Genomic DNA, 27217 nt, shown 5'->3' on the forward strand with positions numbered 1-27217 from the left:
TTGTCATGTAGTTGCTATGATGTTCTGGGTGGTTTCTAGGGTGTTGCTAGGCAAGTGATCTCTTTTAGCCTGTTACCAAGGGGGTGCTGATATGCTATTTGAACTCCAATGTGTCCTGAATGCCCTTTTAGCATGTATTCATGTGGTTGCTATGATGTTCTGGGTAGTTTCTAGGGTGTTGCTAAGCAATTTACCTTTTTCGCATATTACCATGCGGGTGCTGAGATTTTATCTGAATTCCAGGGTGCCCTGAATGTTCTTATAGCATGTTGTCATGTGGTTGTTATGGTGTTCTGTGTGGTTGCTAGGGTGACTTTTTTTGCATATTGCCATGCAGGTGCTGAGATGTTATATGAACTGTAGGGTGTCCTTATTGTTCTTTTAGCATGTTGTCATGTGGTTTCTATGGTGTTGCTCAAGTCAAATACGCTCAGCCCCTAAATCTCCATAACATTCAGGTCCCCAGATATGGCTCGGGTTCATCCCTCAATGCAGGTCTAGGGGATTTTTTGCTCACTTTATCATCCGCCAGGGCAAATCTGGGGTTCATTTCAAATCCCTAACCCTGAATATGAGCAACAGTAATTGAGATGCTTGCCTTTGCAAACACCACTAATAAACATGCACATCTAGGACGGTGTCTGTTACCTAAACAGACTCGCGGGGTATAAATTGCAATGTTTTTTTTACGGGTTGATTCGGCATTAGTCTGTTAAACGCTGCACAAAGGCGCAGATTTCCCGTAACGGATCAAGTTCCTCTAGTACGTGACCTCCAGCAGGAAACACATAAATTATGTCAATGTTAAAAGATCTGTAAGAAACCGTAGAGATATTAGAGACTAAAGCAGTTGTACAAGCACAGCTTTTAAATACGCCTGTAAATGATGACAAACCTCAGAGTTTGGCATTAACACGGAGCGACGCAGCGAGCGGGGCCAGGACACTTCCACCTGTTTTGTGTGTTATAAGGAGGAACCCAAGAGCCAGTGCAGGGCTGAAGCACTGCCATTAATCTGCGTAAAAGCCTCTTTCTCATGCGGCCCTCGTCTCCTTTAGAGAGCATTTACAAACAACAGGTCACCAGAGGCTATTTGAACAAAAGACACTAACACATGCAGCCCTGCCTGGAAACCGCATTTTGTACTGTAAGGCAGTCTCTGAAGACTCATGTGTGTGTGTGTGTGTGTGTGTGGTACCTATGGAGGCGTGTGTCGGCTCCTGCAGACAGCATTGCATTTGGAAAAAGAAAATCAAAGAAAACATTCAAAGTCGCTTACGCCTTCTTGGTCCCGTAGCTCCTGTAGTCGACCGCGGCAGACACACCCACGACCACAGCGGGTAGGATATATCCCGCCATGTAGAAATACCTCCTGCGTGAATATTCGCTCTCAAAGACCTCCACTATCATCAGATAGAGCTGAACCCCCTCCAAACACATCCAAGCGAAAGACGCCAGAAAAAAGTAATGGAGAATTCCTGCGATTACGGAGCAGGCCATCTGAGGAACAAACGCGAGGGTCAAGAACAAATGCGTTTAAAGGAAAGCTTTTAAAAACAGGGTTTAAAACACACGCGGTGGCTCAGAAATGTAATATTCATGCTGGTTTTATACAGTTTTGAAAGACTTTTCTTTTACAAAGGTTTTGATTTAATCACACTAAAAATGTCAAGTGGCACAACCAAGTAAAATATTTTCCTTGATACACCGTGAATGCTTGCATGAGTGTACACATAGTTTCAAATATATTTTTCAAGGCAAAGATGTTTTGTTAAGTTTTTACCATTTGACAACCTGAATTAATTTGTCCATTTCATAAAACAGCTATGAGGGTCTTCAGGGGTTCTCTGTGTGATGGACATTTCCCTTTTCATTATTTTCTTATCCCTCACATTTTTTGTTATTTTTCAGCCATAACATGAAACTTGCAGTCCACCTTCTTGACATTTTATAACACCACAAATATCAAAATAATCTCAGAAATGTAAATCACATTTATCGTACAAGAGGTGTAGTGGTGTCATTGCCAGACTGCACTGCGCTTTTGATGTTTTTCATTAATATGTCTGAGCCAAAAATGTCTGTCAAAAATGTTCAGTAAGTCTAAAAAAACAATAAATAAAAGAATCAAAAGAAAAGAGGTCGCCTGCAAGTCTCTACGGGTAAGACATTTCTATGAGAAGAGACGAGACATCACATTTGTCAAAGTAACGTTACCCTAGGCTCCGTCATGTCGATGCCGATGAGGAAGATGAGCTCTGCGATGAAGAGGCTGATGCACAAGTTCTTGTGAATGGTGTTCCTGTCACTCTGGAGACCACGGAAGAAACAGAATGTGAAGATGCTCATGGCAAGACAGATGAGGGACACCACGATACCCACACGACTGATGACACTCAACAGGAGCTCTTGGACCTTATCTGCACCCTGACAAACAAACACAGAGAGGGAGAGATGGAATTTCAACACAGGTCACATTTCAGAAAATATATTTCAACATCAGACAACTACACATTTACATTTACGCATTTGGCAGATGCTTTCATCCAGAGCAACTGACAGTGCAATCAAGGGTATACATTTTTTCATTGCAATGCTCTACCAATAAGTCTGATGTCTAATATTTGTCCAAAAATGTTTTGTTGTGTTTCAATTATCATGGTCAAAGCAGAAAAAGACAAACTCACCTTTGCACAGATGAAATAGATTTTGATTGCAAAAAAAAACTAAACTAAAAAACAATGAAAAGATAAACTAGACTAAACTAGACTAAACTGTCATTTCTGTACAGTACAAAAAGAAACACACTAAGCTACATTAAACTAAACAGAACAACAGAAATAAATCTAAAATAAACAAACACCAAAAACTAAAAACTTAACTTAAACTAAACTAAACAACAAAAATAAATACAAACACAACACTAAACAAACACTAAAATACTAAACTAAACAAAAATAAATACAAACACAACACTAAAAATACTAAAATAAAATAAAATAAACAAACACTAAAAATACTAAACTAAACTAAACAACAAAAATAAATACAAACACAACACTACAAAAATACTAAAATAAAATAAAATAAACAAACACTAAAAAATACTGAAGTAAACTAAACTAAACTAAACACAAAAAAATACTAAACTAAACTAACACTAAACTAAACTTTCAGTTAACTAAAAAAAGTACATTCATATTTTAATTACTAAATTAAAATAAAAACCGAACCTAAACGCAGACCATGTTCTCTTTATTATTCCCTATTTTTGAGTTTGTTTGGGATCCAGTGAATTATAATCTGAATCTGGAAGGCGGCTGAGTGCCGAGTGCTGTTGGTGCGTACTGTATTATCACAGCTGGGCTTCACAGTAACACACAGACCAAAGCTGAAATATTTATAAAGATCACAGCTTACCAGCAGCTCTTGATGAGCCATGAGCACCGCAAAGTTAGTGAGATGGCTACAGGAGCAGGTGGTGTGACTTTTATTGGCGTGGACGAGCTTGCAGCCCTGAGTGGACCAGTATCCCATCATTGTCCTCTCAGAGTAGTTCCAGAAAGAGCAGTTCGAATTGTAGTAATGTTGCATCTGAAATCAAGAGTTATGCACTGATGTATAAGAGTTGTCTCTGACAATGGCACATGCACAGGAACAACGTAAGAAACAGGATCGTACTTCACTCGTAATTCACAGAAAAACACGAGCTGTTGGGTTGCCATTCCATCTTTCACAAGACACGGCGGCCAAATCAAACACTCTTTTGAATGCGCAGTGTGTGTTCGCACATAAACGACTAAAGAATCTAATAAGGTTAAATGAGTGCGAAATCTAGCATGGGACCATTGATTATATGAGGTGCTAACAGGGGGCAGAATGGTTTGAAGGCATGTCTGTGGAAATCACACAATTACTTTGATAGAAAGCAAAAATCAAGCCGGCTCTCCTCTGGGAATACTCCTGACACTTTAAAAGAGAGCCAGAGGATAATTGGTCCTCTGGTAATTTCATCCTGCATTGTATAGCTAATCTGGGAGCTAATTTTCCACTCCAAAAAAAGGAAATTGCATCGTTTACATCCTAATGTCGACAAACGAATTAGTTTTCATTAAGAATTTTGTCTAGGCTGGTAATAATCATTGGTTCAGACTTTGTTAATTTCGTGTTCGATGGCTTGAACAAACCCACTGTGACCTTGTAGGCTGTTTGAATCCAGACTGCTTTTATTTCCGCTCTTTCTTCGGCGTTATCTGCGTTATCCTGCTGTTTTTACGATCGCTTTGTTTGTTTATTGCTTGAACTCACGTCGATGTGCTCCAGGGTGAAAATCACAGGTTCCGATATAAACACGCGACTTGACTCCTTGTTTATGGAGGCGGCGATGACGTCTGAATTCACTGCCACCGAAAGGTTGCGTCCGTTCCCCTCGTGGCCGAGCTTGATGGTCGCGTTCTCCGTGCTCAGAAACTGCCCCAGGTTCTTGTAAAGGGCAAATACCAACTTGGCAACCCCTGTACAGAGAAAATGAAAATAAAAAAACTTTTGTCCACATCAAACTTTATTAAAGTGGGATTACTAAAACAGAGATTATATTTTGACTAACTTTGACAGCTTTTTTGCACTTTGTTAATGACAACAAAATTCACAGTTTTCAGTAATTTAGCATAATTTAAGGTGACAAAACTAATATTTACATCATAAAATAATTCATTGTGAATTACATAATTGTAGTTATACATCACAACAAAACTAATATTGCTTTTTACTTCAGCTGAATTAAATGATCATAAATAATAATCTTCAAAAAGGTCAAATATAAAAATGCTAGATCGTAAATTGTTTCAAAACATCTTTTTTTTGCTATTGCTATTGCATTAGAGTAATGACGATAAGATGTTTTGTAGTACACATTAGATTTATTTGCAAAATTTTCATAAATACAATAGTTTTCTTAATGCAAAACATAATTTCTTATTTTAATAGCTATTTTATATTTTATTAAAATATTATATTACGTTTGTAATATTAATGTCTATCATACAGTATAGAGTAAATACAGTACACATTGGCAAACATTACAACCCCTCCTCGCACATTTTCAAACGTCTCTGTTTCCAAGTTTCAAACTTCAGTAAGTGGAATATAATTTTTCCTCAAAGTGACCCAGCAGCAGGTTGCTTAAGTTTGAGGAAAACAACATATGCTGAGCAGTATGTTCACGTTCACGTTCAACTCTTTCTCTGACCATGAGAGCACTGCAATCTCCATAGTGACAGAAGCAGTTGGATGTAATATGTTCTCATTCTCAACAGATTCAATACTAATGCGGTACAGTGATGGCAAGCGTGTGAGGGTTTGTGCGTGGGTTGGACCGTACCATTACGACTGTTGAGTTTCACCGTATTGGAAGATAACTGGATAGAAATACCAGCCCTGCCGACCTGGGGAAACCTGAAATCTTGAACCTGCCCATCTGTGCTCAGCACGTAAACATCAAGAACTGCAAAGAGAAATCATGTTTCATAAAGTTAGTTCATCAAGCGGAAACAGAGGAGAAACACGTGAGGTTTACAGACGTGTAATACAATGCATGTTTTATGTCATTTCACAGTGAAACCACTTCAGGTCCAATCTGAGCAGCCGCAAGCGCGCAAAGAGACTAAATAAGCTGTTTACACACTTGTCAGTTCCGTTCATTTTGCATAGGCTATTTACTTATTTCCCGCACTTACTTATATTACTCGCCGGTACTTTCACGATGGCCGGCTCCATTAAATTGTCAGCAAGGACGAAGGCTCCTTCCTCCAGGGTGTCCAGTAACATGGTTGCGGCATGCGTCTGCTCCGTGGTGTTCATATCGCGCCAAGATTTTAAAGCCTCCGGTCTGAGTAGGTTGTCGACTGTATCCACGATAGCCTACGGCCCAACGAGATGCTTGTGTCAGCACAAACCACTGTAGTGAGGTCAAATGTCAAAGCCTTGACTTTATCAGAAGCTGTCTGCGCCCGTGCTCCATTGAAATCAAACATGCACACATTGTTATAGGTTGTTATCAGGTGACACACATAAAAACAGGCTGCAGAAATGAGCCCGACATGCTTTGTCTTTTTCAAGAGTGCCGTATTGAATGTCAAAGGCTCCTGGGGCCGACGCATTTAAGGTAAAGAGAGACAGCCGGTCGCGACGCATTATAAATGCGGACCGTCCTTTAAGATAAAGACGCATTTGTTGCGAGTCATCAGATTTAAAATCACAGGCCGCTGTTTTCATATATCATCCGTTATGATCCAGCTTTCACCGTGGAAACACTTGGGAACATTTATATCGTTGTGTCCCTCGGTTTCCATAATACCATACATAAAATTGAAGTGAGGAAATCTGCCACGTGCTAACACTGGGAGAAAATTGCAAAATGAAATTTTCTATAAAAAGGATGGACATAAAGATGAAGTGTGTGATGTTTAATATTAAAAACTTTAAAACAATCATTCTCTGTGTCCATATGCCTACTTCCTTACTATAAAAATCAGTATGCAAAATGAGTAGAATCTCCAAATGCACAGTATTCAAACAACAGTATACCCGGTGGGTCTACAGCATTCACTAAGATTATTCAGTATGCGTAACATAGACACTATTCTGTCCATGTGTCCTGTTCTGGATATGGAAGTTTATAAGTAGGCACTTAAACTCAATGCAACACTTTCACAGTACACAAAATTTCAAGATGTCACATGCACTGCAAAAAAAAATCTTCCTGTTTTTCAGTACAAATATCTAAACATTGATAAATTAGGATACATTTGTACTTGAAAAGCAAAATAACATATATTAAGTATTGTTGCCATGACAAACAAATCTGGGGTGCATTTCCCAAAAGCATCGTTAGCCAACTATGGTCGCAAGTTCCGTCGTTTCAGCGTAGTTCAACAATTCATGTGTTTCCTGAAACCTTTGTTCCAACGATCAATCGCAAGCAGCATCGCAAAGTTGCGTGGTTGGAGCTACAGGTCTAGAGCTGTGGTTAGAAGCATCGTTCCTTATTATTATGACAAGGTAAGCAAGCAACATGCAATGCATGTATATCCATCATTCTAAATATACAAATTCAATGTTACATCTTTTAGTTTGTCAAGAAAAAGAAGCGTTGTTTTTTTTTAAGTGCGCATGCGCCTGGAAGTGAGCATGCGTCTGGAGCTACTTGCTCTAGGACCCTGGGGAATCCCTGGGCAGAGTTACGCAGGAGGAAACTTATGAATGAGTTAAATATCGTGAAATAAAACAATAGAGAGCAAAAATACGATAACAAAAATAGTTTTCAGATGCAGTATACATTATTTACAGCAATCTAAAACGGATTAATTAGAAGACGGTATTACTCCACCACCTCTGTGACGGCAACTATGTTGTTGAACCAATGTGGTTCAAACGACAGGCGTGCGACAAAGTTACTATGTTTTCGGGAAACAGTCGTGAGTAGCTAGTTAGTTTCTCAAACGATGCATCGTACTATGCGAGTTAAGTCGTTGTTCGGGAAACGCACCCCTGAATGGTCCTATCTGCCAATGGGCTAAGGAAAATATAGTTAATTTAAAGGAAAACAACATCATTTTTCTTACCCAACTGTTTTTTCATAAAACAAGACTTAATATCTTATGTACTGTATCTTCATTTAAGATAAGATCAATTCATTCCGGTAATACTTTACAATAAGTATTTGTTATTATTAGTAAATGGATTAACTTACATGAACTAACTAATGATGATCAATATTTCTACAGTATTTATTTATCTTAGTTCATGTTAATTTATTAATACATTTTTAAAACCAAACGTTGTATCTGTTAACTTTACTTAATGCACCATGAACTAACATGAATAATTATATTAACATTAACAAGTATTAATACATAGTGAATAACTATAGTTCATTGTTAATTCATGTTAGTTCATGCATTTGCTAATGTTAACAAATATAACCTTGTAAAGTGTTTCCTTCATTTTGACACATTTTTCTAAAAAACAAGACTTAAAGGAGTCATATGACGGAAATACGTGTTTTTCTGTGTCTTTGGTGTGTTATAAGTTGCCCATGCATGTATTAGACATGTAAAATTGCTCAAATTCAAGTGTCGGAACAAAAGATGCATTCTATCTAAAAGCAAATGCGAACCCAGACCTGCCTGAAATGCCTCGTGTAACCACACCCCGACGAATGTACGTCACTTCGTAACATGATTTGACTTAAGACCGTCCAAATCTATACCCAAGTAAGGTGGGTGTACTTGTAAATCTCATTGTATCGTCACCGCCGCAGCCATGTCGCGGAGACGCTGTGTGTTTCGTTGCGAAAAGAAAGACTCTTTGTTTGCCATGCCAAAAGATGAGACAACTAAAAACGAATGGTTACATTTTAATTACAACACTGTTCCAGAAAAGTACAATCCGAATGTTCAAGTTTGTGCAGCGCATTTCACCGAAGATTGCTTCCTGAACCTGGGAGAGATCAAGGCCGGTTGTGCATGAAAGCTATGGTTAAAAAGTGGGGCCATTCCAACCATTAAAACTTCGCTGGCGCTTCAGATTCGCAACCTGTAAGTATATTTTCATTGTAAAAGACTTTGTTACGGACTAACGCGAGTTGAGTTTGTCATGTGTTTGTGATCTGCAAATGCAGACACGCGCGCAACGTGAAAAAAGACAACATACGTCCTAATAATCAGTAATAATGTTCCCACTAGAGGCAACAAATGTCGTGTTTATAATGTCTTTTTATATTTAGTATTTATTTTGGGTTTATTGTCTTTGTTGAGTCGCGACGAGACGTTGCGAAACACTGGTTGATCAAGAAGGGCCAAAGCGCTCGCGTTATTTATTATGTTACCAATATGTTTGTTTATACTCTTATTAACCTCATATATAAAAGGTTAAACAGTTAGCTATAGTTTTTAACTATTTAACATCATATTTTTTTAATAAATCCTTACCAATCCTTTACATCCTGCTCAAGTTGCGCTGGCAAAGTTGATATATCGGCTTGATCATCTTCATTTTCCGTATCAGATTCAGGCTCGAATTGATATAAGGAAGTACCGATGACATTTGATCACCTGTCAGTACAATTGCATGGGAACATGATGTTCCGAATATGGTAAGAGGCGTTACATTTCCGTGAAAAGCATGCAGTATTCGACCAATCACTACGCACTGGTTAACTGGCCAATCATAGCACACCTCGCTTTTCAGAGCGATGAGCTTTGTTAAAAATCAGCGCGTTTCAGAGAGGCGGGACAAAGAGGAGATACAAACATGCACGTTATGTGGAAAATACAGCGTTTTTGAACCTTAAATCGTGTACACACATTGCATTACATCTAAAACAAACGATAATATTAGTTTTAGCCCTGTCATGTGACCCCTTTAAAATATGAAGTCGTTTCACTTCTCGAATAGACCTAGCTTGATGTAGGAATATTTAGATATTTGTACTGAGAAACAAGACAGAACCACTAAGAAATGAATGTTGTCCAGTGTGACATTGACATCTAAACAAAGATTTAAAGAAAGATGACAGCACTTGCATTGTGTACTTCCAGGAGGACATGTGTAAGCCAAGCAACTGCCATTCAGATGAATGAAATGTTAACTGATAGGTCTCGGCAGTAGGCCTGAACAATGAAAGGTGAGGGAGTGTTTCAAGTTCGGTGACACTAACTGTTACACACTTTATTTTTAAACCTGAAAGCTCAATAATTATCTTCCAGACAACAGTTTAATGCTGAACATTGAACTCCATTGAGACACAATAGTATCCTCAGGTTTAAGTGAATGATACAGAGTATATTTTATCTCACACACTTACACTCAAACACACACAAGTCAACAGGCTGCTAAAATATTGATTCATATCGCTCTGATAATTAATGTTCATTGGTTTCGCACCTTTGCCTCACATTAACATTGATTCGAATATATCTGCTTTAATTACATTTTCATAGTTTTCATTTTAAACTATTTTCAATTGCTCAGTCCACACCAAACAAAAATATAACATCTAATATATGTTTCTCCACAGTCTAAGGTTTCACTGGAACACACATTAGCTCATTTATTTACCCTGCTTTGCCTTTCCAAAACAGCATCTTGCATTTCACATAATGTACAAATCTTGTTATATAGAAATGTTCCTCTCTAAATCACCTCTGCATTGGTACATCAAAGATCTTTAAGCAGCTAAAAAAGCTTCAACAAATCCGATGTTGCAATCACATAGATTTCAAACACCGCAAACTGACATCTGCCCTTTACAACCAATCACATCAGAGCGCAACAACAATGCATGCATCGCCAACCTGCGAATCAAGCAAGTCAACAGACATTATGACTTCAACATTGAAAATGAAAATACACAGAAACACTCACACACACACCCGCACGCACGCACAAAGATAAGAAATAGGAATAAAAATGCAGCCACACAATTTCCAAACTACTAAAATATGGAACCACCACTGTTGATGAAATGCTGTGTCAAGCCTGCTGAAAGGACCTGCAAGGTTGGTTTATGCTGGTCTACACTCTCAAAAAATAATGAAAAATAAATGAAGATGCTATTGAAGAACCATTTTTTGGTTAAATGGTTCTATACAGAACCTTTGACATCCGAAGAACATTTTTTGCTTAAAGTTTTTTTTGTGTTTAAAAAAGTTCTTTAGATTATAAAAAAGTAAGAAAGAAATTGTCATTTTTTGGAGAATTTACAATTATAGTTCGAGTGAAAAGTCAGTAAAAATACGTACGCAAAGTAACCTGCCATTTTATGCTTCAAACAGAGATGGCGATAGAGAGGCAAACATTATGGATAGCAAATTTAAGACAGTTGAAAAGACGGGGGAAGACAACACCATACCAGCATCCAAAATACATCACACGTCTATGACCAACCGAGCTTCTCCTTTCAACTGGGGACAGTGTGAATGAAAGAAACATGCTGAGAAACAATGGCAAGAAAAGAACGAGAGAGGACAGAAATGACAAAGAAGAATAGCACAGACATACCTTCATATACGCCCTGCACGTTCTTTCTCGTTTTTGAAGCTTTTCGGTTTGAGAAAGGACACACACAAGAACAAAACAGACCAAAGAAACACACTTAGAAAGGTTGATGGTACACCGATGGGGTTTCCAATCCACAAGCACTTCAGCAACACATGTTAAAGATGAATGTTAGGGTGTACACTCTACAAGGTGGCTTTGAGTTGAAAACAACAGGCATATTTATTCCACAGCTGCTCTTTCTTTGAAAACTGCACCGCTAACTCATAATATGCATATGAGACATATGCAATCCAACATTTAAAAGGGACTGAATCAGCTATGGTTCGCAAACATTGCTGACATCCATGTTTATAGTAGGATGAGATGGCACATATTCCTTTGACGACACTGAAATCGAACAATCACTGCCCTGATTTAGGTGCTAGGACTAGAATGACCTATTCACCCCAGGAACGATAACTATAAAGAAAACAAGATAATGCAAACTAGAGCATCCACACCCACATACAACAGCATTGTTTATTCTAATATTGTGTGCTTCAGTTTCATATTTTAAATGAGCGAGGCCTTTAAATCCAATTTGTTTTCAACATTTTAGCGTTTGTTGCAATTGCAACAATATAGTTGATCTGTATTCTTATTGTTATAGTTGGGGTGTGGACTCTGGTATTCTCTTAAAAATGTAACATTTCATCTTTATAGTTATAGTTATCATCCTTGGTGTGAACAGGCTCAACATGACAAGATTTCAGCAACAAGCAATATTTCTGTCCACACTGAGAGAGAAAATGCTATGTGAATTATAGAATAAAACAGTATATCACAGCCAATCATAATGGTGGGCGGGTTTTTTTGTGTATTTCTACACAATGCACATCACAGTAGGAAATAGTAGACCTGTGAACACTTGGATGGGTGATTTTAACAGAGAAGCCAAATTTAAATACATTGAGAATTTACGATGGGCGGGGCTACCAAGTGTGATATTACGGATACTAAAAGAAAACAAAATGTAGTGTTGCTTGTTAGTTTATTGCTTGTTGCTTTGATGCATTGTGTCTGGTTAAGTGAAAATGTTAAAATTCAGCTTAGATATAGGGGTTGGCGTCAGAAACAGGATTTAGGGGTGGAGCTTGTAGATCATGGTATGAAGAAAATAAGGGTTAAAGGTGAAGGGCAGGGTCAGGGCTGTAACTGATCGATGGAAACACTGTCCCAGGAATATGCACTATGCTCGTGTCAATTATGTTGGCTGAGGGCCATGTGTCTCCTGCAAGAATCAAACGATAGTCTTGCCAGTGGGCTGTGGGGTGTGACCTCACTCAGATTAGTGACCATCTCTCTCTGCCCTATATATCCTCTGGCTATAATTTAGTAGGCAATACCAACTAACTGATGCTGAAAGATACTGCATTTACATTCTCTTGGTGAGTACAATCCTTGCTCCAAACATGAGTTTCCAGATACACTCTCGGCTCCACCCACTTCTACAATTTTAGCCAATGAAATGCAGGAAAAGCAATACAAGCAGCTGTACAACACATGCACTGTATAAAAGAGATTTCAGTTGTCTCTGTAATAAACTGTATTGTCTGTGTTGCATAATGTAAAATCAAGAAAATGAGTGTGGATCTTTTGTTTTTTTCTACAATCAGAGCACAGTGATTTCTTCTTTTTCTGATTCCTGTATTAAAAACAATGCTTCTTTATACACACTTGCTATAACTGCCAGACTCTATGGCTTAACAACTAATGTTAAACAGTGACCGAAATAGAGGTGAAAAACAGGTTCATATATACAGTATACATAAGTATAAAACCAATGAAGCAGGTTGCTAACTATTTTTTTCTGAAATTAAAATACACTTGTTTGTTATCTTTTTTCACAGTATCTGCATCCCAATTCTCATACCTGTACTATGCACTGGATTGGAAAGTCCACAAGACAAAGTTTATATTCTGAGCACATGTAGCATACTCATAGCACATTATGATTTGGTAACTATAATCTTGCATACTTCAAAAAGAACGTCAGTTGAGTGATTTATGTTGGCCGGTGCGTTTACACTAAAGTTGGCGTGTGACACATTGAGATGAATGCAATACTTTCTATTAAGCAAGACACTGCTCCGTATAAAAAATCCCATCCTGTCAGGCACGTGCACAGATAGGGCTCAACCTATGCAGAGCACATGACCTTCTGGCCCTTACACTCTGAAGTGCCCCTTTTTTGGTGGTGTTTTTTTTTTCTTCATAAAATCAATGCTATCGGTCACCCTTTACGTCTGTCTGCCTGTTTCACAAATATTTAGCCGATGAAAGGTTACAAAGAGCTTGTGACTAAATCTTGTTGGATACGCATAAACTGTCAGTAAAATCTCGTGGCTCTACCCCCCTCTTGACTGAATGAACTGCAGTTCCTTTCACAGCAGCTGAACGTCTTGCAAGGGTTAAATAAAGATATTGTTGTTTGAATAAGTACAGCGTTTTCTTTACGCAAGAAACATTATGTCTAAAATGTTCATATTTTATGTATTTGAGATCTGAGACATTTGGGACCAGAGGGCTAGCATTTGCCTGCACTTAATAGCCTGTGCACACAGTAGCATTTCATCTTTTATAAACTAGATTTTGGCCAAATGTATTTTACAACAGGAAAACTGACCACCCATATAGCTACAACAACGCTGTAACCTGTTGATTAAAATGCTGATGTCGCCGTTTTAATGATGACAGACAAACTGCACATTTGCATAGATTCGCTGGTCAAAAACCTCGGAACGTTTGACACAAAGTGACTGAGTGATCCTCGTCACCTAGGTAAAATATAGATCTAAGAAATGTCTTTGTTGATTTATGATTGACGATACACTTAATTTATTAATCAATCATATTGTACAGTCACATGGTTAATTCACATTCATGCTGTAAAAACTGATTTGGACAGGGCTTGAAACCAGCTTTCATATGAAATCAAACCCTGTCATTCAACTTCTGTATATTTCCTACCTGTTAGACTACATGTTATTAATAGTTAATACATCTAAAGCTTTTGAGACTAATATTTTGTTTGATTTAAATTGTCATTAAGATGTGACCAATTAAAAGGGGGACATTTGCCATTTTTTAGTTTCAGCACATGCCCCTCAAAAGTTCTGTGCACGGCCCTGCAACCTGTTAATACCTTATTGAAGCTGCGGCCGGTCGAGTCTTTCTCGCTTGGTCGCAGTTCCTGTAACTGAGCGTCGAGAATGTCCACCAGCTGTTCCATGAGCCTCATGGTAGAGCTTATGTCACCGGCGAAGATGGCTCCTTTGGTGTGTTTGGCCAGCTCATTCGCCAGGTTGGCTGCGTTTTCCCCGCTCCGGATCTGAGAGATTACACAAATTAACCTCACAGCATGGCTCCGAAAAATATCATTTCGTATCTACGAGGCTCTTGGCTCCCATTATGACATCATCACGCTGATTCAGCGGCAGCCCCCTCCCAGCAATTACAGCTATCATTAAAAACCGGTAACAGTTTCGAAGTGCAGTTGGAAACACTTCCCGAGTTCAACGGCCGAAGCGATTCCGCAGCTCTCGCGCAGGACGCTGGGCGTCCCATTGCGCCCAATCTATTCTATTTACAGGAAACGTCTCGCATTAACACCAAAGCGCACGCTCAAGAGAGCACCGGATCATCCATTTGGATGTTTGAAGGCTGTGTGTCTTCATCTTAAACAGTGATAATAGAAAGAATGAGCTGCAAAATATGGCACAGGAGAGCGTTTTACTTTTACGACCGTGTGGTCTGTAAACTGACGCATTTTCGCAGCTCATTCTGGGAGATGGAAATGTTTTGAAACTACAAACCTTCTGAGCGACTTGATTCACCCAGTGGGACGTGCAGTTGCTCAGATCAGGACCTTTCGGGTTCCAGGTCCCCGTGGACAGAACACACAGGTAGGAGGCAGTGCCTGTTCAGAAAAGGACATTATTATTAGCGGTGCTTGCTGAAGCAACCCTTAAAATCTCATCGCTCATATTTTAGACATTTGAACAAATCAACATTCAATTGAAAAACGTATCATTTCAATTCTGTTTGTAACGCATCCCCTGCAATTTTGTTCTGGATGATTCGTAAGCAACTGGACTGAATTGACAGTAGCTTACTGTATGATATAACAGATGGAGAAGATTATAGAAATTTGCAAGGAAGTTTTACTTTTGTTGGAATTATCTTTGATCTTGGCTTGACTAGTAGAGCAAGAAGCTAGCAATGCCAATGTCATGGGATTAAATCCCTGGGAACACACGTGCTGATAAAATGTATAGCTTGAGCGCACCCGCAAATAGCTTTGGATAACATCTTCCAAATGCACAAAAATTTAAACGTAAACTTGCTTGGCAATCGCATCTGAAATCTAACAGTTATGCTAATGAACTAGATTACATTGAGGAAGAGATCTTTATCGTCATTATTATCAACAATCTTCACAGAGAACAGCTGCATGTCTCTTTCCCCAAAAATAACAGACAGACTGATAATAAATCAAAGAGCTGTAAGTGGAAAACCACTTTAACAGGTACGTGTCCCCACCTCGAGTTCCTTTGGGACAGGGCCGTTCCACCAGCATGCCTCTCTGTGTCTGAGGCCACAGGATGTCCCTGAGCTCCACGCTCTCGCAGAAGCGCTCCGGAGGAGGAAAAGACTCCAGCGGGGGAGGTGTGGTGGTCTGGGGAGGTGAGGCTGGAGATTTGGGCGTCTTGTTAATAGCTTTGGTCCCTACAGTGGTAACCGTAGTCACCTGACCTCTCTGCTGAACGGTCGTCGTCGTAGTGGTTGTGGGTTTTAGTAACTTGGGTGTCGTGGATGCTTCAGAGATAGCTGGAGCTGAAAAACAAAATAGGAGTAGATCAGGTAAAAAAGTTCTATTTTGGGTTTTGATATTGCAAGCCCATTTCTCATCTGAGATGCCTGAAGACAAATACGATAAACATATTCTTTTCGTTCATCCAGAGATATAATTCACACCACATAGTGCTTAATAAAAGAAAATAATTACTAGCCTATAGAAAATATTTCAGCATGCCTATAAGACCTTCAAGCTTTATTTTATCTCTAAAGTTTATTCACTCGCTGAGTTGCATAGTTGCGTTAACGAATATTTTCTCCCGCCCTCAGTTTCTCTATCACTATATTTCATAATTGTATTATGTAACTAATGTAACGCCACGGGCTGGAAATACAAAGGCCTATTTGTTGGGTACATGTATCAGCATACATCGAATAAAGTTTGCAGGTCACATTTTATGCGCATCCTATTTCTAAAATTGAATCATGTTTACATGTTTAACAAAGTAGTTCAAAATTTACGCAATGATGGGAACTGGGAACAGAATTATGTTTTTTCCGGCCCTGTTGACTTTCAAGAAACGAAAGTATCTTAAAAAAAAGCATCACCCCAAAATAAAAATGTGGTCATAATTTATTCACCCTCATGTTTTTTTAAATCTGTATGTGAGAAGATATTTTGAGAAATGTCTCAATGGTTTTGTGTCCATATAATGGAAGTCAATGGGGTTCAATGTTGTTTGGTTACCAACATTATTCAAAATACCTTCTTTTGCGTTCTGCAGAAGAAACAAAAGTCATACAGGTTGAAAATGACATTTAATGTACTACGAATGTCCATCAATGTACAGTATGAATCAATCTATCTTTTCAGGTAATTCCCTCTCATGAAAAAATCACTTCAACCACATCACTATTCAGACTAATAGCAAAATTGTAGTGAAAAAAAAGGCAAAATTCTGGAACAAAAATGAAGTTAATGGAAGTGAGTAAAATGAATTATTTTAAATTTGCTGTTGTGTGTATTGTCATAGATCAAAATTAATCCAATATTACATCTTTATAATGAATTTGCATTTTTAAGAATTGCAATATGCGTATCCTGTATCCATACTGTACATACATAAAATGTCTGGATAAAAGACATCGGAAAAGTCTCAAAGTCTCAAGATACATAATTAAACTGCTCTCCTTATAGTGTGAAAAGGAATTTGGTTTGTGCGCAACTCCGAAATCTTGCAGTTTTATGGCGTCAGATTTATATCACCAGGACTTGAATGGAATTGAACTAGTTATTACTAGACGCCATACAGTTTAATGTCGATTTCTTCATTTACAGAGAAAAAGTCGACTCAGTTGACCTCGCACGGCCCGACATATCCGCGTCTGAACCAGCGGCATGTTCGACAGTAAAGAAACCCCTCTGAACTGCACCTGCTGCTTTTATCGGCTAAGCAGAGTCAGTGACTGACAGCATGCATGTAGGAAAGCCATTGATGAAGTGGACCATAGAATTGTGAGAGATCTGAGCGCAGTGTGTGTGTGTGAGACCGTCTCCATGTACCTCTGCGAGAGAAAGAGAGCGATCAAGTGAAAGCAAAAGCTTTCTTTCTGAGGTTAGACGTGACCTACTGTGAATTAGTGTCAACTGACCAGTCAGAGCTCGGCTTCAGACGAAAACTGAGCAAAAACCACTGCAGAGTCGTTACCTGCACACCTTGATCTTTACAGTTTTCACCCATGTGTGTGAGATTTGACATGGTTGGCGTGACTCAGCTTTTAACTCCAGATTCTGACTGTTTGACATGATGGGTGTAAAACAAGTTTAAGCTTCGAAGCTGGTTAAAGTCAATGTGAATATGCAATTGATTTTTACTTTTGTTGCCCTTGTATTTTGAGACACAGAAAAACACTTTAGGATAGGGCTGTCAAACGATTAATCGTGATTAATCGCATCCAGAATACAAGTTTGTGTTTACATAATATATGCCGGTGTTCTGTGCATATTAATTTTGTATTCATAAACACATACACATAAATGCATATATTTAAGAAAAATATAAAATATAACTATTAATAAACTTTTATTTACAATTTCAATTATTGGTAAATATAAATTAATACATTTAAAATTTCCTAAATATATAGACAAGTATGTGTATGTTTTGTCTTTATAAATACAAAATGAATATGCACAGTACACAGATATATTTTATGTAAACACAAACCTTTATTCTGGATGCGATTAATTGCGATTAATCGTTTGACAGTCCTACTTTAGGAGGTTACTTTATTACGTCCCGCGTTACCAGGTGCTGTCCATGGCGGTGGTGCTGAATTAATGGATATCGATCGTTCAACAATCAATTATTCACTCTATTCAGGGATTTCTTCACTGCGCTGTGTGAGGTAGCGGTGTTCTTTATAAAATAAGCACTTTAGAAATAGTTGAAGTTGCATTTATTAGGACTCCAAAAAACAAACCAAATTGCAAACTAAATCCAACCATGGATATTATTTAATTGTGAAATGAGTGTGCGAACCCGCAATCTCATGTCGAAATGTATCAACCCCGCTACACTAACTGGCAGTATGATCATTTATATCAAAGGTTCTCAAACTTTGGGTTATAAGGAGGGTCACGCAAAGCCACACAGCTGTTGCGGTGCATTAAACATGTTTATTCCAGCAACTAACAATTAGGCTTGTAAAGTTCACACGTTTATTGTGCTTGGACACTGGATGCACAAGCAAGCGCATTTACAGCGCCAGGCACGTATCTTAATGGCGCGTTTATTAAAACATTAAAACATAATCAACATTATTAATCCCACTTACAATATCAAGGGGAATAATATAAACAAGTATGCCATAATTGTGCAGCCCTACAATAAGGTATTTGATATCGCAATTAAACTTATTCATTCACGACAACTAAAATAAAAAAAGTAAAGAGAGTAAATGTGTTTTTACTCAATTAAGTATTGAGTATTTACTCAATAAAAGTGCAGAACGCGGAACATATAATCAACAGCAACAGCAGGAAAAACACCTAGAGCTGAATTGAGGGGCTGCTCCGTTAAGTTTGTCTTGACAAAGTTAGACCAACAAGATCCAAAAGCTGCTGAATTTGCTGCCGTGGCAGGTTAACTTTTCTATAATTATAACTGCAGCATAAATTGTAGCCAGGTTTTCACGGATTAAATGCACTCAAATTCTCCGCGGATGGCGCTGTCTTTGATTTAGCCAATAAATGTGCTGTATCCCTGCAGTTTGACTAAACTTCCTACCACAATCTTTCTCTTTAAATATACTCAAAATTCTTTGGTTTGCCAGCTGATGCACCTTCAGATAATATCATTAAAAAGCTAACCATCAGTGTAACGACAATTATATCCTTTGCATTAAAACACGTCAATATACTGGTTTATTTAACTTTAGGATTTTATTTGAATAGGCTGCGATGTAAAGAAGCTTTTTTTCACAGTGGCCACTAGGGGGGTGAACTCTTAGCAGTGATAAGGTATAGCTAAGAGCGCTCCAGACCAACCTTCCGAACGTTTGACTTACAGAAGGTATTCTTAACTAAGAGCGTTTCTGGAAACACATATGAACGATAAGGTACATCTTAAGGGATAACTTAAGAACGACGTAGCGATAAAAATGTTTCGGGAAACGCAGCCCAGGTCACTTTTTTGCAGAAACATGTGAAAATAACAGAAAAGATGCTCTGTATTTTTTCAGACCTCAAATACTGTTTCTACATGTATTTAGGAAGAGTTCAAAAATGACTTTTCAAGTGTGCATGTGTCATGCTGTCAGTCTTTCAAATTGCTGTTGGATGACTTTACGTCACTCCTTTCAAAGAAATTCAACAGAAACTGGACTAGAATGACCACAATACGTCTAGAAATGCTGATTAAACGAACATTTGGAATGGTCTCTTTTTCCGTGGCTGTATGTACCCATATGATATATATCCTATATGATGTGAGTGCCAATGCACCATCATAATAAATTACAACTGCGGTACTGACACGGTAAAATATGCAAGTGCCATGTCTGGAAAAACACTGTGCTTTAGAGTCAGTAGACGTGTCCTTCATTTCTGAATATAGAATACGGGCGATAAATGGACACTTCAGTCAGTCACCAGTCTCATAGATTCTAGGTGTCTGTTATTATTTTACAGAAAGCCTTCAAAATCAGATTTATGGGTATAGCTGTATTAATTTTCGCTTTGGTGTAACAAAGGCTGTTCTCTTAAGCCCGACTCGCATTAAGCTCAAAGGAGCCTTCAGTGCGCACTGTCAGAAAATGAGAAATATTATCTTCACGCCAAGGAACAATTTCAAACCAAATGTTGTGGTGATAAACACACAAACATACTCGTGAGTCAGAATCACACACACATACACATTTGTTTTTCTATCATTGTGGGAACTTTCCATTGACTTTCCATTGTATTGTTTCTCTTAGCTAATGGTCTGAGCTAATGTTCTATGCAGTACCCGCTGCACAAACTTGCATTTTTACATTTTCATTAAGCTATTTGGAAACCGTTGACTGGATCCTACAATCTAGGTGGTAGGTAGGAAATAGAGGTGGGTGGGGTTGGAGGAAAGGGCCAATGTAAGTGAGACTGGCAAAGAAAAGCAGACAGAAAGAGATTTAGAGCGGCTGGCAGAGAAAGAACGTTTATCTAGCAGACAGGAAACAGCCGTAGTGTAAAAATTATATTTCAAGAGAGGTCTTTAACAAAAATAGAGGCTGCTGAGAAATCTATCCATGTGACTGAAATAAAGTCACATCCATTAGCAGTCTAATACAGTACTTTACAAAGCAAGAAGCCTCTGGATTTTTCTGTAAGCATCAGCGGTGTAATGTCAGATGGCTAAACTGCCAATTATCACAACCAGTGTCAAAACTAATTCCATTAATGATGAGGAAAAATAAGATTAAGCAGCGAGCAGCGTAATGTGTTTTCCACTGCCATTCCGATGGCAGAAATAAATGCCTTCTGCTATTTTCCCATCAAAGATCCAGTATAAATATGCTGGCTTTAATCGTTTTCTTTCATGAAATCTGCAGTATGGTGCTATTTAGTATTTATATCTGATGATCTGTAATGCCTGAATCAATCAATCATGTAATATAAAACTACAAAGTTCAATTAACATTATAAAATGAGAGCTGTGTCGGGTGTGCGTTTCTTTATTTGTGCTGTGTATATTTGTGAGTGTCTATATATTTATGTGCATGTGCTCTCTGTGGTTGTTTTTGTGCTATTGTTTCTATTGATTAAAACAATCACAGTCAGACGATTTATGAAATTGGCCAATTTAACATAACTGCATTCATAGGTCTAAAACACAATTAAGACTTCATTTCTATAAATTAATCAGCCAGTGTTAGTCCGGACCTACTGCAGTCATGAATGCAAATACATACAGTACTCTATATGATCCATCTACCAATCATGCACCGCTCATTGGGGTATCGTTGCGTTAGATATTAATAGTCTGCTTATTTTACAGTAAAACATCCAGAATAACCATGTTCTGTACAGCAACATTATTGCTGTGGTTGGATAAAAGGTCCCTTTGGCTATTGATACACTACATTGATCTACTGTAGGGCGGGAGTCGAATTTGACTGGCCGCAGATGACATACAGTACACTGCAGCACAATGTGTGTTGTTCGGTAAAGGCGGCTAGCAAAAAAGAATTGTTATCAGTTGTAGCAGAATTAATCTGATTCTTTATAATATATGTGAGAGCAAACCAGTCTACCTGGAAACAAAAATGTATTTACATGCCCAAGGGATAGTTCACCCAAAAATGAAAATGATTTCATCAATTATTCACCCTTACGTCATTTCAAACCAGTATGACTTTCTTTCTTTGGCAAAACACAAAAGAAGATATTTTGAAGAACAACCTCCGCTTGTCCCACGGCCAGCTGTGCGCTAGAGCATCCATGCCGAGGGGGGCCTCGGGCGGGGAGTACCTTAGCTGGCAATGGGTGGTGTCCAGGGAGGCGAAGGGGTCTACCTGAGCCCGCCCGGACTGTACCCAATGAGCTGGCTGCGCGGGGGTGGAGTCGCCACTCTCCGCGAGGCGTCAACTGACGAGAGAGCACATCGGCTGTCTGGTTCAGGTCGCCTGGGATATGTGTGGCTCGCAGGGAACTGATCACCTGCGGACTCCACAGGAGGAGGCGTCGGGCGAGTCGTGTTAGCTGCCGTGAGCGAACGCCACCCTGGCGGTTGATACACTATGGGAGTTGTGCTGTCCGACCGGGCCAGCACGTGCTTGTCCTGTATGAGAGGTTGTAGCCCCTCCAGTGCAGGTAGCACATCCAACAACTCTAGGCAATTGATATGCCCGTGCAGGCGGGGGCCCGTCCACCCCATACACTGCGTGCCCGTTGCACACGGCACCCCAACCCTGCAGGGAGGCATCTGTCGTCACCACAACATGCCTCGTGACCAGCTCGAGAGGGACCCCCGTCCGTAGAAAGATCATAGAAGACCAGGGGTTAGGGTGCGTCGGCAGAGGGGCGTAATCACCATCCGCCTGCTGCCGGTGTGCCACGCTCTCCAGGGAACTAGACTCTGTAACCAGTGTTGGAGCGGTCTTATGTGCATCAACTCAAGGGGTATCACCACCGTCGAGGATGCCATGTGCCCAGGAGCCTCTGAAATTGTTTCAGGGGGACGGCTGACTGCTTGAATTGTTCCAGGCAGTTCAACACTGACTGAGCGCACTCCCGCGCTATAATGGAGACAGAGTTGAGTTCCATATCAAGAAAGAGGTTGCTCTGCACAGGGGAGAGCTTGCTCTTTTCTCGGTTGACCTGTAGTCCCAATCGATCTAGGTGCCGAAGCACTAGGTCCCTGTGTGTGTACATAACAGGTCTCGCGAGTGTGTCAAATGAGCAGTCGTCGAGATGGTTTAGTACCCGCACACCTCTCTCCCTGAGGGGAGTGAGGGCAGATTCCACGATCTTCGTGAAGACTCGTGGGAACAGGGACAGACCTAAAGGGAGGACTCTGTACTAATATGCCCGACCCTCGAAAGCGAACCGTAAGAACGGGCAATGACGAGGGAGAATCAAGACATGAAAAGTAAGCGTCCTTCAGGTCGATTGCCATGAACCAATCTTGACATCTGATAGATGCCAGGATGCGCTTCTGCGTGAGCATCCTGAACGGCAGCTTGAGTAGGTGCCTGTTCAAGGTACGCAGATCTAGCAACCCCCTTTTTGGGGACGATGAAGTACGGGCTGTAAAACCCGTTAAACATCTCGGCTAGAGGGACGAGCACGATCGCTTCCTCTCCAGGGGGGTGGCGACCTCGTCCCAAAGCACAGGAGCATCCTTGCCTCTGACTGAGGTTGAGAGGATGCCCCGAACTTGGGCGGGCATCTGGAGAGTGACCGCGTAGCCGAGACGGATCGTATCCCATAGTCACCGTGATGGTTTGGGGAGCTCTTGTCAGGCTCCCAGGGACCGAGACAGGTAGGCTAGGGGTACGTTCTGCTTCATCGACCTCCCGGGGGGTCGTTCGATGGCTGGCAGTGCGGATCCCTCACCGTGGGGGGGCCCCCGGAGAGGAGATCGGCTCTGCAGTTTTTCCTGCCTGGCGATGATGTAGCACAACGCACCGTCGATTGAGAGTGCTTAGGCTGATGATTATCCTCGACATTGGGTCTCGCCGCAACGTCGAGTTGCCGAACACCGTCGTGTAGAGGGTGAGAGCGGCTGTGATAATATCCAGACGATGATGTAGCACAACGCACCGTTGATTGAGAGTGCTTAGGCTGCTGATTATACTCGACATTGGGTCTTGCCATGACGCAACGTCGAGTTGCCAAACACCATCGTGTAGAGGGTGAGAGCGGCTGTGAGAACCACCCAGAGAGAGAGAGAAAAAACCTTTAGAAGTGGGTAGTTGGGACGGGGCAGGAACCGTACCGGATCGACCAACCAGCAATGGAATGGCTGGGGTCGGGCCCAAAAGGTGTTCTCGATCTCCCTGGGGTCTTCCCATGAGGGCCGCTATGGCTTCCGCCGCAGCTGCTGATGGGGTGTGGTCTCCTCTTCGACGTCTCCCGGGGGGCCGCCGAGTGGGGGCACCGGAACCGGAGTGTCGAAGAGGACCAGGGCTGCTGGGAAGCAGAGGGTGCACAGGATCTCGACGGCCAGAGGGCGGCCGAGTCGCGACGGGGGAGGATATGCTTGATATCCTCTGTCTGCTCCTTTTACTGTCGAGAACTGTGGCTCGGCAGTATCACCAAACAGCCCCCCCCCCTTGCGAGATGGGTGGGTCGAGAAAGCGGACTTTCTCGCATTACCCATCTGTGCAAGGTTTGGCCAGAGGTGTCTCTCCTGGACCACATGTGTGGACATCGCCCGACCCAGGGCCCGCGCGGTCACGTTGGTCGCCCGTAGAGCGAGGTCGGTGACGGCGCGGAGTTCCTGCATAAGCGCTGGGTCGGTCTTACCCTCGTGGAGCTCTCTCAACGCCTTGGCCTGATGGACCTGCAGGATGGCCATAGCGTGGAGAGAGGGGACAGCTTGGCCCGCAGCAGAGTAACCTCTCGACATCTTGGATGCCGAAAAGCCTACGTGCTTTGGACGGGAGTCTAGGTCGAGCCCCAAGGGGACTCGACGTATCCTCTAGCTGCCCCACCATCGAGGGAAGAAAGGGTGATGGAACTAGTTGACGTGCACGACGCCGAAGGGGGCGTTCCAGGTCGTACTAAGTTCCTCATGCACTTCCGGGGAAACATGGCACTGGGGCGAGTACGGCTTGGAGCCGCTCTCAACCCCGAGGTACCATGTATCCAGCCGCGAGCGTTGGGAGAGGCAGTGCGGGCACTGCAACCCAACGCCGGCGGCCCGGGAAAGCATGGCTGACATTCGTCGTCCACTTCTTCCTGGGCTCGACCCCCCCGGGGGAGGGAGCTCCGAGGAATCATCAGCGTCAGATGCCAGTAAGTCACCCTCCGATGCTGCAACAGACCTCTCATCATCACGCACCATTTCCGAATATGTGGGACCGTCTCATGGGGAACGGTCAGACGAGCAAGGCGAGGTGCGAACGGTCCGCGAGCCAGTGGCTGATGGATTAGCGCTCACAGTAATCCTCATATCACCCTCGCTGCTCGCCGTAGCGGGCGGCAGGGCCGTAGTCCTGCCGTCACGGAACGGGAAGCAGACAAGGTGGTGGCTGAGACCCGTGGGAACACAGCCACCAGTGACGCAACGTCTGAATCGTCAACCGCCCGCAGTGCGGGCAGGACGTATCAACAAGGGCTGCCCCAGCGTACTGGAAGCAGACCTCGTGTCCGTCCCCCTCCTCGATGAATGTGTTGCACCCACGAGAACAGCGGGACATGCCACGCTGGAGAAATTTGCTCTTTTAGAATGCAGACGGTGTGGCACCGTCTGCTAGCTCGAACACCTCTGGAACCGCCGAGACGCCCAGGGGAAGTAGCCGCAGGAAGGGACCGTCCACTGCACCACGTCGTAGAACCGGCAATCTGGAGTTGCTAAGTAGTAGCGAGAGTTGATCTTCATAAGCGAAGGCTCCGAAGAACAAAAGGTGAATGAATGAAGCACGCCGTCTCCCTTTTATACCCGGATTTCCGGGGGCGGAGTCCGGCATGCAAATTTCATTCGCCAATTTTCATTGGCCTTTTCTAAGTAGTCGGAAGCGATTGGTTCTCAGGGACGAACCCCATCTGTCGGTTCGACACAACGTCGAGAGACCGACAGCAAGGGAACCATGGTTATACAAACTGTAATCAATCTGCCCAAAAACATGGTTACTACACTTTTACTATAATAAAAACATGGCTAGTTTTCGTAAGGGATATCCCAAAGATATATATATTTTTTATAGTTGTCATTTTTTTCCAAATGCATTTTGATAAATTACGACAGAAGTGTTCATTTTGGACACTTACAGTAAATGTTGTAAATGTTTCACTTCCTGTCAGAGTTTAAAAATGAAGAAGAGTCTTTTGTCGGGAAGAGAATTTCGGGAACAGGATTTTCTCAGACAATTAATCTTATAATCTCCCTACCCCTGAAGGGGCGGAGTTATCTTCTATCCTACCCTAAAGGTGAGGGTCTTATTTCCCCCTCCCATGTCTTATCCATCTCTAGTGGTGAGTTGCATCAGCATCTTAAAATCAAGGTAATGCCGTGGCTATCGAGCTAAAGTGGAGCAAACATCAACCCTACAGAGCACAACTCCGGCGGCTATAAGAGCGAGCTGATTATTGAGATGATGATGAGATAATCACCACATCTAAAATAGAGAAAACACATCAGTATCAAAATGACGGCAGATTAGATTCAAGTGGGGAGGGGGGATGGGTGCCATTCGGCTTGCGCGGGAGCTAATGCTAGTGAAATTAGCATGTTTTTGTCTGTCATCAGCACTGATTGTACACCTAATTGCTTCCCTTACAGGCAGCTAAAGGAGAGGCTGTACATATATTGGCATATTCAATCAGCCTCATAGTACAAGAGTGAACCACGAGTGGATAACATTGTGGTAACACTTTGAACATTTCCTTAATGAAAGATTTGAATCCTCAGAGGTAACACCCGAGAGGATGTTCAATGAATTTCATATCTAAGCCCTAATACTTTGCATTTGAAGAGATATTGAGTTGATATTTCTCATTTAATTGCTTGCTTGTGCAGGGGTGAATTGGTACAGGATTTGAATCAGCGCCAGTAATCACAACGGGCGAATGGAATGACTCAGGTGGTTTTGCTGTGATCTGAAAAGGAAGTCTTAGTGAATATAGTGGTTATGAATACCATACGCCGCCTCTGGATGGGTTATGTCTCTGTTTCAAAACCTATTGAGCTGACGGTAGGCTGAAGGTAGGCGGTTACCTTCAAAGACAGAATCTTAACTTTGAAATTCATTTCATAGGCAGCAACACAGTGAATTGGTTGGATTTCTCAAAAACATCATAATGCTAATAAGCAGTAAACAATAGACTTCAATAAAGAGTACAAACCGTATCATGCCAAATTTAGATTTCATCTTGTATTTTGTATTAATAGTTTTTGTATTGACTGAAATGTAATTACATGAATTTATCAATGGTTTTCATGTTTTTGTATGACATCTTGGATGAATATCGCATCGCATATATCATTAGATTACAACACCTGTTTTATTACTTTATTTTATTAAACTACTATTTTGAAAGACGGTCAGAGTAGGGGTGTCACAATAAACCGGTACTGACAATGACCGTGATATTAATAGCTGCGGTTATTGATAT

The 27217-nt window shown here is 41.1% G+C and overlaps 1 protein-coding gene across 16 annotated transcripts in view; it reads right to left on the reverse strand.

The window, feature by feature from the left end:
• The window catches only part of adgrl2a (adhesion G protein-coupled receptor L2a), a 107966-nt gene that overhangs the window by 19295 nt on the left and 61454 nt on the right, over positions 1 to 27217 (reverse strand). For 12 of the 16 annotated variants that reach the window (XR_008965040.1, XR_008965041.1, XM_057361681.1 and 9 more), the window contains exons 6-15: positions 15643 to 15936; positions 14916 to 15019; positions 14246 to 14431; positions 11062 to 11100; positions 5736 to 5919; positions 5381 to 5503; positions 4309 to 4514; positions 3421 to 3594; positions 2218 to 2427; positions 1280 to 1500 (exon numbers count right to left, since the gene is read on the reverse strand). Coding sequence is in view for 14 of the 16 variants with exons in the window: in XM_057361681.1 (XP_057217664.1) it covers positions 1280 to 1500; positions 2218 to 2427; positions 3421 to 3594; positions 4309 to 4514; positions 5381 to 5503; positions 5736 to 5919; positions 11062 to 11100; positions 14246 to 14431; positions 14916 to 15019; positions 15643 to 15936 (1741 nt within the window). In the remaining 2 variants the exon portion in view is untranslated. The remainder of the gene's footprint in view (positions 1 to 1279; positions 1501 to 2217; positions 2428 to 3420; positions 3595 to 4308; positions 4515 to 5380; positions 5504 to 5735; positions 5920 to 11061; positions 11101 to 14245; positions 14432 to 14915; positions 15020 to 15642; positions 15937 to 27217) is intronic. The other 4 variants (XM_057361685.1, XM_057361692.1, XM_057361679.1 and 1 more) reach the window with 1 other exon arrangement.

This window comes from Triplophysa rosa, linkage group LG20 (genome assembly GCF_024868665.1).
Source record: "Triplophysa rosa linkage group LG20, Trosa_1v2, whole genome shotgun sequence".
Taxonomy (NCBI): Eukaryota; Metazoa; Chordata; class Actinopteri; order Cypriniformes; family Nemacheilidae; genus Triplophysa; species Triplophysa rosa.